General features: G+C 42.1%; 1 protein-coding gene across 1 annotated transcript; it reads right to left on the reverse strand.

Moving 5' to 3' along the window:
- Nucleotides 1-393: 393 nt before the first annotated feature.
- On the reverse strand, nt 394-8,777 carry LOC107576647 (transmembrane protein 151B-like; the record flags this gene model as incomplete). Its single annotated transcript, XM_016262789.1, has 3 exons — nt 8,554-8,777; nt 7,266-7,422; nt 394-1,403 (listed from the first exon to the last, which is right to left on the reverse strand). Coding segments are annotated over exons 1-3 (1,391 nt in total), but the record flags the coding sequence as incomplete, so codon positions are not given.
- Between the last annotated feature and the right edge of the window lie 3,811 nt (nt 8,778-12,588).

Below are 12,588 nucleotides of genomic sequence, written 5' to 3' on the forward strand. Positions count from 1 at the left end.
GTGCCTTTCTTCCCGGAGGTGCATGAGGAGCTCACCAGGTCATGGACGGCACCTTTTACTGCCGGAAACCGACCTGCTGGTTCCTCCTCCCTCACCACCCTTGACGGTGGTGCAGCTAGGAGGTATACAAGGGTCCCCCCGGTGGAGCGGTCGGTTGCGATGCAATTGTATCCTAATACCGCCTCCACCCGGCAGGGCGAACCGTGCCTCCCCTCCCGGGTCTGTAGGTACTCGTCTGGCCTGTCCGGCGATGCTTACACGGCCTGTGGAGAAGCTGCCTCCGCCTTACACGCTACGGCGTTACTGCAGGTTCATCAGGCCAAGGCACTGAGGGACCTGCACAAGGGTGGTCATGATCTGGATGTTCTGAAAGAGCTCCGAACTGCTACTGGCCATTCAAGTTCGGTCATATCCACCGTGTTGACCCGCGATATGACGCGCAGAGTGGGACCCCCAGTGCCATGCTCAAAGCCCGTACAGTAATTACCCGTCTCCGTATTATCATTGTCATTTGCGTCCTCGTTCTCGCCGAACAGTTTCTCGACGTGGTAGTGGACGTATGCAGTACGGTACTCGGCAATCACACGAAGAGGCCATGATAGCAGGAAAGCTGAGGCCAGCCAGTACACCCAGCGTCTGGTGTACCAGGGTGGTCGCGATGGGTTGGGGAAGGCCAGCATGTGTTCCCGAAAGTCGACGTTTTTAAGGTGCATGCCCTCCCGTGCTTCCATGTAGTCGTCCAGACCCTCATTGTCCCCGAAGAAGCGTGCTCGCTGTGTGAGGTAGGCGGTCTCAGCGCGGGCGCTGGCGAAGCTGAAGCACTTGGTGAAGCGCAAGCGAGTGACAGGATGTTCCAACAGGCCCTGCAGCTCTTTCGAAACATCTTTGACACCGAGACATGAGTAATCAAACTCGGCGCTCGCTGTGTGCGTGTTGACCCGTTCATGGTACACCTGTGTAGTCGTATAGGCGTCTCCGTTTCGGTAGCGAGTCACCTGTCTGGTACGTCGTACGTAATGGTAGCTGATGGCCTTCCACCAGATGCAGGGTGTGGCTTGTTGCAACCGCTGTATCCTGTCATACACCTCACTGATTTCCACCTTAGCAAGGTTAGCTGTTTTAGAGTAGCAGTGCCAGCACTCCACCAAGTAGACGATGTACAGCATGGCCAGGAAGGCTACAGGTATATAGACGTAGCCATTGGAACACGGGCTGTCATGGTAAAGTCGGGCATTACCTTTGTAGAAGTAGGCTTGCTCATCAAAAGTAATTACGGTGATGCGGTATAGGGAGCACCAGCCTAGCGTGCCAAAGCAGCCGTACATGAGCAATGTGAGCAGCAGGCACTTCCAGTGGGACTCTCTGCACAGTGAGCCACTCAGGGACTGCTTGAGAGGACGCTGCTATAGGTGGGAAGAGGGAGATCAGATGGAAATATAGGAAGACCAGGGGACAGAGGGTTGTGCAGATGGATTAGAAATTGAATGGGGCAGGGTTCAATAACAGATGGGTTGGAGGATATTTGAACAGAATGGGAGTAGATGCCAAAGCCAAAAAATAAAAACAAAAGCAGAGGGGGCATGGTTGGGGGAGAACAGGAGGGAAAGAAAGAAAATGTAAAAATTAGTTCTGACAGAAATACACTTTTGATACATTGTAGATCAGTGTTTTTAAACTTTTTTATGCCAAGGATCCCTAAATATGATCCTTATGTGCAGGGGCGGCGTTTCCATATGGCAGAGTATGGCAGTCACACACCCTGGCCTTCCCTGCCCAACCCTGGTTGTTTGTTGCCATAGGGTTTTGTGAAACACTGCCACTGCAAAAAAAAAAAAATCATTCTAATTATTGTAATAAAAATAAAAATAATCTTTATATAACAAATATAAATATGATTTTACTGTGTGAAAAATATTAAACATCATATAAATACATTTGTTTTTAATATTATCATTGCCATTGTACAAGAACAAAAACAAATTATGAAAATATATACAGTATGTACCTTTTTTCTACCCACTACTGAAATTATGTTATATGTATAAGAATAAGAACAATTTAAATTCATATATATTTTTATGGCACTTTCCACAATACATACTGTTCTAAAGCAAATTTACTTTTCTTTAGATGACAATGGCAAAACTCCCTAGAAAGATACACAACTATCTTTAAAAAAATTGTATGTTGCAAGAAAGGAGAGACGAGCACTCACTTTTGCCTTCTTACTGTTAAACAACTAGGGCTGCCAATATAATAATATAATAACTATTAAACTCGTGATTTCACAGCAGTCTTTAGAAAGCAGAATGCCTATAATGTATTATTACTTTTACATTTTAAATGCATTTTTAACATTTATTTGCAACCATATTTTTCTACAGACCCCCTAAGCCTCCTTTGCAGCCTCCTGGGGGTCCCTAGACTCCATTTTGAACCCGTGTTTTAGATGATTCAGGGAACTAGTATATTGCATTTGTATTACAACATGCACAGCTGAGTGAAGCACAGTCTGCTATATCCACTCTGACATGCAGCAGAGAAAACTCGGTAATAGATCATTCTCCTGAGGGCTGAATACATTTCCTGGCTGCTCGTAACCAAAACCATGTCTCCTTTTAAAACGCTCTGTATGGCTGTGGAGGGGAAGTCTAGAAGCTTTTAACATCACTGAGTGCATCATCTCGACTAAATGCATATGGATCTCTACTGCCTAGTCTGACCCCAGTGGCGGCTTGAGGTATTGCGGCCATATGGGCAAAGATGAACTGATTCCAAACTAGCAGGAGGGAGAAAAAAACAAACCAAAAAAATGGTATGGCACAAAAAGATAAGGTTTTTTATGGTTGGTCTGCAATCATTGTTTTTGTCCTATTTTTGTCCTTTTACCCTGCTGTCTCTTCTCTAGCAACATCACATACACACTCTCTAATACACACAGACGCTTACACACATAAATCAGCTAATATTACGAGCAATGCCCTTGCTGTGAGAAACTGCAGCACTAAAAGCAGGCTGCAGCCCAAGCGTGGCATGGAGGCTACGCTCCTCTTGGCAGGAGTTTAATCAACGTGATCTCATGATAATTCGTATGTATTTTACGTAAAATGTGGTTCTATAAAACGTACATTTACTTACGTTTTTACAGGCACTAAAATGTACAATACTTACGTATTTTCAGCCTCTAAACGTACGAAACTGACGTATTTTCAGCATTTTAACGTACAAAACTGACGTATTGACGACACCTAAAAATGAATCCTTATGAATATTGAAATCGCGGCATTAATTTTATTAGTTTAGTTGTCACATTAATTAACTTGTTTTCAATTGCTTTATTAAATTGTTTACTTATGAAATTATAACATTTCGTTTTGTTGTGATTTCTGCTGCCAGCTCGTTTCCAAGAATATGCCTACATAATTTTAAACAGGACTTCACTTTAAACCTTAAAATAAATAACATTTCTGCAATCGTTTAACCTTTACTTGTCATGTAATGTTTACTTTGATTGTCGTAGGCCACAAAAGGCGTTTTCTCCGACATGCTGTGACTGACAATAGAACTATAAAATACACCAAAAACGCAACATAATTGCGAAATGAAACAATTTTATTAGTGCGCTGTAATCCAAAGCTTCCGAATCCATACGACTGCGAGGAACAGACCCAAATCCAAGCCTTTATTCGGCGATCTTCTTCTCCATCCCGAGCAGCGAGTCCAGTCAGTGACCATAAGCAGCAAAGCCCGCGCTGACTGTAGTGTAGGGATGGGCGTATCGATCCAAAGTATCGATATATCGATACTGACGCGAGTATCGAAAGTATCGATACTCAAACAAAAAATATCGATACTAAGGTGTGTTTTATTTACCAGTGATTTTGTTAATTTAACAAAAATATAATGCGTACAATATGCATCGAATTGGACGAATAACCTTTGTTAGCGAGTAATTGTGTAGGATAGAACTATTTTCCTGCTCATCTGGACACGCAAATGTTGCAAGACAGAACCAATCAATCATAGAGAGCATTCACTCACTCACTGCTGACAGTGCATTCAAACAGGGCTGCTTTTCCCAAAAGTATCATAAGAAAGCATTAAAGCTTTTGGTAACGGCAGCCCTGAACAATGCTTATCAGAGGACAGAAGGACAGAGTTAATTCACAATAAACAAACTGAAATTGTAGCCTACATAGTTTGTGCAATTACAGTTATTTAAATTGAACGTTGAAATATATAAGGCGTATTGAATGTTAAAATGCATTTTAAACAAAGTTAAGTGCTTATTATTACCCATTTTACTCTTAGTAATTTAATAATTTAATACATTTCATCATTTAAAAGTTTAGTGCAGAAGTATCGAATCGGTATCGATATCGACGATACTGCCTTGAAAAATATCGGTATCGTATCGAAAACAAAATAAGTGGTATCGCCCATCCCTAGTCTCAAGTCACTGGATCTCAAGTCCAAGTCAAGCCAAGTCATTTTCTTTATTTAGTCAAGCAAGTCACAATTCCTTAAATTTGCGACTCGAGTCAGACTCGAGTCAAGTCATGTGAAATTTATTATGTTGTCCATTAGTGGGATTACGGTTAGCATTGTTTGTTTAGGGTAAAATGTTTGTAGTAATGATAAGACTACTCTGCACATTACATATGTTAATACAGCCTGTTAATCTGCAAATGTATAACAGCTTGTATTTTATTCACTGTAAACTTTTAAATTGCTTTACAGGAAAACTTATTATGATGGTGCAGTGGGATTTGTAAATGTGCATAGCAATCACTGGAAGTTTGTGGTATGCAAAACCAGTTGTAAGTTAAAAATTTGAGTCATTCCATAGTTTTAGTACTGTTAATTCAATGCTAACAGTAATACTGTAGAGAACAGTGCCCATATTCACAAGACATCTTAAGGCTAAAAGTAGCACATAACTCACCGATTTAGGAGAAAATCTTAAAAATAATGGCAATTATTGATTTTATTGTCAATTTTTGCTCTAAGAGTATTTCATAAAGCGTTTTAGCTCTAAAAATAGCTCCTAAATCTGTGAAAGGTTAGGAGTAGTGAAGAGGACTCCCAAGTCACTAAGATCAAACCACAAACTATCCTAAAATGGCTGTTGCTGGCAATCTGCCTCTGAATGTAAACATTTTAGAAACATAATGTCATTTTAAAAAGGTATCGCCTTTGGTTTTGGAGGTTATCCCAACTCTAAATTTTCCTTTGATTATATCCTTGTTTTCATTAACCAGTTGGGCAAGAAGTAACAGCTGTTCTTGCGTCCAGGTTATTTATTTTTTTATTTTACGTTTGCATATATTACTATCAGCCATGATTATTGTAGAGGAAGCATGCTACAACTCTATATTACGCTGGTTGAGGTGGCCAAATATGGACAGGATTCCGGTAAGAGAATCAGGGATTGGAGAAGGGATTCTTCACAAAGATTGCATTTATTGAAAACTCTTTGGGTTGTCATCTGCAGCAGTTACACTTTGGCAATGATATCTGTATTAATGGTCTAAAAGAACAATAAAGAAATATAATTACAACCATATTTTGAGAACCATTTAAACACTGACATGATAATCAACCATACAGTATGAAATAAACACTGATTAGACACTCAAGTCTGCATCCTTAAAGGGGTGGTTGACTGGTTTTTTTATAGGCTTGATTGTGTTTATGGGGTGCAGTCTAACATGTGTTAATGCTTCATTTGTTAAAAAACGCATTATTTTTCACATAATTTACCTTTATTCCACACCGCTCTGTCCCTTCTCCTCTGAACGCGCTGATCATTTCCTGCTTTTATGAAGCCCCTCCCTCAGAAATACACGATGGGCTCTGATTGATTAGCTGGCCCAGTGTGTTGTGATTGGCTAAACCGCCTCTAGCGTGTGTCTAAACGTCCCGCCCCTCAACATAGCGGCATGTGCTCTGTTTGTATTGTAAACAATGACGTTGTCTATATTGCTTATCAATTTGAGCCCGATTGAGACGCAGAGGATATTATTGAAGAGGATCGTGCAGAATCTGTGCAAGCACGGCTTTTAATGGTAGGACTAAGATTTTTGTTTGTTGTCTCATACTTTTAGATACGCTGTTATTTGTAAATGCTAGTGCTTCTGCTAGCTTTTAATACACGGTTTTATTCTGATTAAAGCTTTAATACAATTCGGCAACCGCACGCACGTCCATGTATAATGCTTCTCATAGCTATAGTATGTGAAAATAAGTGTATTCACTGAGCTGATGATCTGAATGAGAGAGAGAGAGAGAGAGAGAGAGAGAGATGCAGAGTGTGTGCAGAGCAGGGCGAGGCCAGGAACAGGATGAGAACACTGCTTTAGAACATTTTGAAACTTGTGAATCCATTAGAATCGTTAGAAGACAGGATCGCGATTCATATATGAATAGATTTTTACGTGCACCCCTAGTTTTCTCTTCCTCTTCTCTAAAGCAGCACAGCATGGCCTCGCCCCCTTTGCTGCGTGTTCCCAGAGGCGAGGTTTAAGTAAAATTCTGGGTTCTTGACGTAACGGACCTGGGAAGTAACTTACCAGTCGTTTTTGTAGGCATTAAACTGCCAGAATTTTAAAAGACGATATCTCTGTTTGCATTGAACTTTCAGCTTCGTAACTTTGCAGATATTGTTTATGATCAAACAGCAACATTACACACTAACTAACATTAAAAAAGTGAAATCGCAATCAGCCATCCCTTTAACATTAATAACAGCCTAATCAATGCAAAAAGGCATGATATAGTAGTGCAATGATGCGTTATTAATGTAAACACACGTGTGATGCAGTATAATAATAGAGCCGATGCTAATACTGAATAACGCATTTCTCTCGCGGCAAATTACAGCCGCAACGGTGCTCAAAACTCGCCGATGGTAACCGCAGAACAATCGCGGGACATCAATAACATACATTAGATAGACATACATATACAGATGTACTTACATCAAGGCATAAATGCATTATACAGAACATAAAACAAACGTGCAGAGATGAGCATTCACCAAACTGTCTTCCTGCATGTCACACTGTAAAATCAGTCCGTGTGGACAACAACTTTGGTTCCTAGGACAGGCTTTCGTACACAGCCGCCCCCAATTATTTGACAGGATCATTGTAAACACAAAGAAAGTCTGTCTACAGTTTCTATGGCTCTTCCTCAAAGTGAGGAAGTGGAATCAACCTAACAACTGGGCGAGTGTAGGATTTCTCATGAACTCTGTCTCTGACACGAGCAGTGCAAATTTTTCCGTCAGGTCCAGCCAACGTCTCAGTCACTGTGCCTACAGGCCAGAGGGTGCGAGGAAGTTGGGGATCAACAATGAGAACCACTTGGTCCACAGTCAGCTCTTTGCCATCCTTTCTCCACTTATGCTGATCCTGTAAACTTGGGAGGTATGAAGGCAGTCCAGAAATGATCTGCCAACACCTGGCTGTGTCTCCATCTGCGTCTTCCGAGAAGGTAGGTAGAGTCAAATAAGACTTCAGGTCGGGAGGCATCGCAACGGCCCATAAGGAGTAGGTTCGGAGTCACTGGGTCCATGTCTGAAACATTGGAAGATACATAGCCAAGAGGCTTGGCATTTTTAATTTAGAAAAACATGCTAATGTAGCATCTGGACCAATCAAACACACAATTTTTCATTTGATTTAACAAATCAGTTCTTCATTAGATTAACAAATCGTCACAGTCCCCTCACCCAATAAACTGGATGCCAGGAGGTCTGCAACGACACCAAACCATGGCAACCCTGACACCAGATACATTCACGACCTCATGGAATGTGAGCAGGGAAAATCACTGCATGTTCCACAGCAAGAGGCAAATGCACAGTAGAAATGGACTTTTCTACTAATTAATTCATACTCGACCTTTCCATTCATCAAGACTCTCTGACTCAAAACTGGTTCTTTTCCATCAACCGACTTCAGCAAAGATCAACTGGAAACTTCAGATTACATCAAACCTCTCTTTCAGACAGATGAGACATGCAAGTATCAAACTTAGTCTTATTAATTGATACATTAGGTATCATTTGCACCTTTTTACAAAGGTGTGTTTGAACTAAGAATCTGATGTTTCCCTCGGGTAGATCTGCTGAATATGCAAATGGTTCTATAACTTCATATTCTTATTTCTTATGTAGTTAATAAAACCTTACTTGTATCACACTTGACGTGGTTCATTGTTTGCTACAAGCTTTTGTACAATTGTAAAGTTAGGAAGTTATTTCCCTTAACCAGGAAATTAACGTTCTTAGAATTGACAAGACAGTTGACCCTGAGAGGTCAGCTAAATATCTACAGCGGATCTAAAATATTCATAATTAATTATAACTAGTTATGATTAATTATTCATATTTCCCATGAGCTGATTCGTTACACTAATTACATGATAATACGGTTATCTCATGTCAACACTCATGTCACGCCACTTTAAAATACATTTTCTGTATTGTTTTCGCTGACTAATTAATCACAGTTTAAATGTTCAGTTTGATCATTTAAATGGTCTTACCTGAAAATATCAACCGGCGAATACTGCAACATTGCTGCGTATCCAGTAGACATCTGGTTACTGGTGAGCGCATTCCTCTGGGATTGGATCTGGAGTCTTCTCTTGTATTTGTATCGATGATTAACCATGTGGATGGATATTGACGGCCTTCTGGGCCTACCAGTAGGTGCAGCAGGACCCTTCTGGCCCATATCTATGAACTGATAACCACCGATAACACCCATCCCTGCTACACATCTTAACAGGTTTATTTATTTCTTGCACTTATCAGTTATGTTTTGTATCTGTATAGCAAAGGTCAAATTAGTATCCATCCCTACCCCTAAAAATCTTATATTATCAAATGGAATCCTTGATTCTGATTGGTTGCGTTCAAGCTAACGTTCGAAGCCATTGTAAATTATTCTACAAACATACACCATACATCTCATTACATCAGTATTAATGTGCCACTGCATCTCTGTGTTGCTGTGGTTCCATGTACTGCAGCAAAATTTCCTGTTTATTATTTATCTGATGATGTGTTACGGTAATAAACAGAAGATTCAAGCGCAAGTGCACGTAAAACAGTTTATTAACAAACTTGCAGGAAACAGAACACAAGGAATGGTTTCACGGGTGCAACCGGAGATAATCCTGGACGTGCTGATACAAAGTTACAGGAATCCAGTGGTAACGACAGCTACAGTCCAGAGCACGAAACACAGACTGACCGGCATGAGAGCTCTGCCAGGGCTTGAGTTCACACCTCTACCACAACGATCTGACAACAAGAGGTAGGAAGCAACTGATTATATAGGTAAGTTCATGAGCCACAGCTGAACCTGATCTGCTCATCAGCGAAGGGAACACACACAAGACAAGACAAGAAAAAGATGAAAGAGATTATGCTGAGAGAGAACCCAGAGATACTGCTGTCTGACTACAGTGGACCAGAAGACAACAGAGTCCTGTGTAACCGGCTCTTCTTTACTAAACACCCATCATCCTGGCACACCGTCCTCTGCTCCACCATGACATGTATGAGAAAAGGAGACATTAGCAAAGGCAGACAACTCACTCTAGAAGGAGAGAATGACACAAAGTTGATTGTGAATCTTTATCATAATGGCACAGTCATGGTCCAGGGACCGGAATCCAGCCTCAATGAATTCCAGAGGAGCTTAAGAAACCTTAAACAGGAGGTTCAGAAGATTAAGAAAGATCCTGAAATGAAGAGCCACACAGTAAAAGTGCCCTGCACCACATCAGTTACCACCTCTGACACCAGCTCAAGAACTCCTCAAACACACAGACACACCAGCACTCCTGCGTCTTCTAAGATAAAGGCTTTGAGAGATAACATCGCTGAGCTGGAACATGACTTCTTTCTGTTTAAAAAGGAAACTACCAACAATCTCCATCATCTGCTAAACCTGACCAGCCACCACATTGTGCAACAAATTCAACAGCTCTGCTCTGCTGTAAGACATCTGGAGGAGGGCAATCAAGAGCTGCGCCAGTAGCTGAGAGAGGAAATGTCCAGAAGAGAACAACACGGCCACACACTGGAGAGACTGCTGGAGGAGACCAGAAACCAGCTACACAAAAAACACCACCAAGAGAATGTCACCACTCAGTCACACAACACCCCGACTCCTGAACACACCACAAACACAGCTCAACATCGGCAGTGTATCAGCTCACAGTCTCTGAGCTCCTTCACTCCTGCAACCCCTCACAACCTCAAGAGGAAAGAGAGCAGCAGTACATAGAGTCATCCACCTACTAGAACATCAGTACCATTCATGAGCACCAGCAGAGAACAGAAGAGCAAAGACAACATTGTAATACTCTGTGATTCCAACGGCCATCATCTTGACCCCAGACGACTGTTTCCAGGGAGATCTGTGAAGAAGTTCTGGTGTCCCATCTCACACTCAGCTTTGAGGCTGCTGCGAGACGATGTGTTAAGCATGGGATACACTGCACAATTTTTGGCTGTCCCAGACGAAAGATTGCCTTCGTGAAGCAATCGTGGCGATTTCTGTGATCGTGGCTCTTAATCGTTGGTCCTATGTCGTACAGTGAAAGAGGTTCAAAGACGTGTGTTTTCCCGGTCTTGCGACCAAAGATAGCCTATGATAGTTTTCTGACAGAAATTCAGCATGATCAACGCACAGTGTGTTTGCTGCAACGACCTGCGTCTACTCAGCAGCCAATGAAATTGCAACATGAAATGACGTATTGATCCACGCTACCAGCGGCGCTACAATTTCAATGCCATGGAGGCAAAAAAAGTAGAAGGTATACTGGTATGTGGGATACCCATAAAGAACAAATTCTTGTTGAGTTGTGGCAGCATAGGGCATGTTTGTACGATGTGTCCTCTAGCTGCTATAATGACCGCACCAAAAAGGACATAGCATGGAAGGAGATAGCGGAGGAACTGCAGCTGCCAAGCTCCCTGTGCAAAACTGGCATCCCAAGTTGTCCTCTTTTCCCGAGCCATGAGCGGGTCCATATTGCTCTCTTCTGTCGGCGCCTCTTCTTTGTTTCAGCGCACAAGAAAAGCACAACTGCCAAAGCGTGATCCATCTTGATGTATTTGTTTACCACTAGCGCATGCTGATGACGTTGCGCTAACGTGTGTCGCAGCCGTCGCAGCCTACGATTCAATAGGTGTCATCATCGTACAGTCTACATGCTTGTCGTACCCAAGTTTAAACGATTCATGTCGCACAGTGTGATAAAGTAATGATCTTATAGGATTGCTAAAATCGTGCTGTGTATCCCGGGCTTTAGGTGCACCGTCACACATCATTCTTCACACTGGAACAAACTACCTCAGTGCTAGAAAGATAGATGTCACTAAAGCCCTGACCAACGGGGTGAGAACAGCTAGCAGGATCTACCACAGAGCCAAAATCATCATCTCAACCCTTCTACCTCACAGAGACGTGCCACAAAAGACCATCAAAGACCATCAACTCAATCAATGTGGAGATAGCTGGAATCTGTGCTTCAATGACGAATGTCCACATAGCCGACCATCAGCGCATTACCCATGAGCATCTATATGACCACATCCACATTCATCGAGAGGGTATGAGACTGTTTGCAAAGACCATCAAGGAGACAGCCCTGAGATCAATCAAACAGCCTAATGTTAAAAACGGAAGAGATTCAGGAGGAATCATTGTTTGGTTCAAAGACCATCTGTGGCAGTATATTCAGCCCGTGAAAAAGGGAAAAACACATATTATAAAAAAGAGATTTTGTGTTTAGATGAGGACCTGTACCTGTGTTCCACATATATCCCCCCATATGAGTCACCTTATTATAACGAAGACATCTTCTCAACCCTACAATCAGAGATCAATTACTTCCAGTCTATAGGTTCAGTTCTATTAATGGGGGATCTGAATGCCAGAACAGGGAAGGAAGTGGACTACATCAACTTGGATTGGAGACAAATATATAAACAGTTCACTTATGCCGAGATCACACTGCATGATTTTAGCCGGATTTTTCACTCGCCGACAGGTTTTGCGAAATCGCAGACAAATGCCCGAAATCGGAGGAAAATCGGTGCTCGTTCACGCAAGTGACAATAAAGCAGTGTGAATTATCAAAGACGTGATCTGAGGGAATCGCCGATGCGTCGCCGATGCCCGTGAAATATTTGGCATGCTAAATATCTGGAGCTGTTGGCGATTCACAATCACGCTGTGTGAAATGAGTTCTGACTGAAAAACACATCGGCGATGACCTACAGCCAATGAGAGAACAAGATACAGGGCAGCGGGAAGTTTGGGGAGGAGTTATATGAAACGTAGTTTGTGGACCAGCAATTGCCGCCGGTTGTTTTTTATGTCAGCAGGTTGAAGCGACCCCAATGATGTGATATTTAGGCCCTGGAATATGAATTGTACCAGGAGAACCCTGCCAAAAAAAATTTGTATTTTACCCCCTGAACGCGATTTTTACTGGGGGACCCCCTCGAAAGCAATTGGGCTATTTTCAGGTTAGTTTTGAGTAGTAATTGGGCGGGTT

The sequence above is a fragment of the Sinocyclocheilus grahami genome, unplaced genomic scaffold, assembly GCF_001515645.1.
Source record: "Sinocyclocheilus grahami isolate Dianchi unplaced genomic scaffold, SAMN03320097.WGS_v1.1 scaffold4090.1, whole genome shotgun sequence".
Lineage (NCBI taxonomy): Eukaryota > Metazoa > Chordata > Actinopteri > Cypriniformes > Cyprinidae > Sinocyclocheilus > Sinocyclocheilus grahami.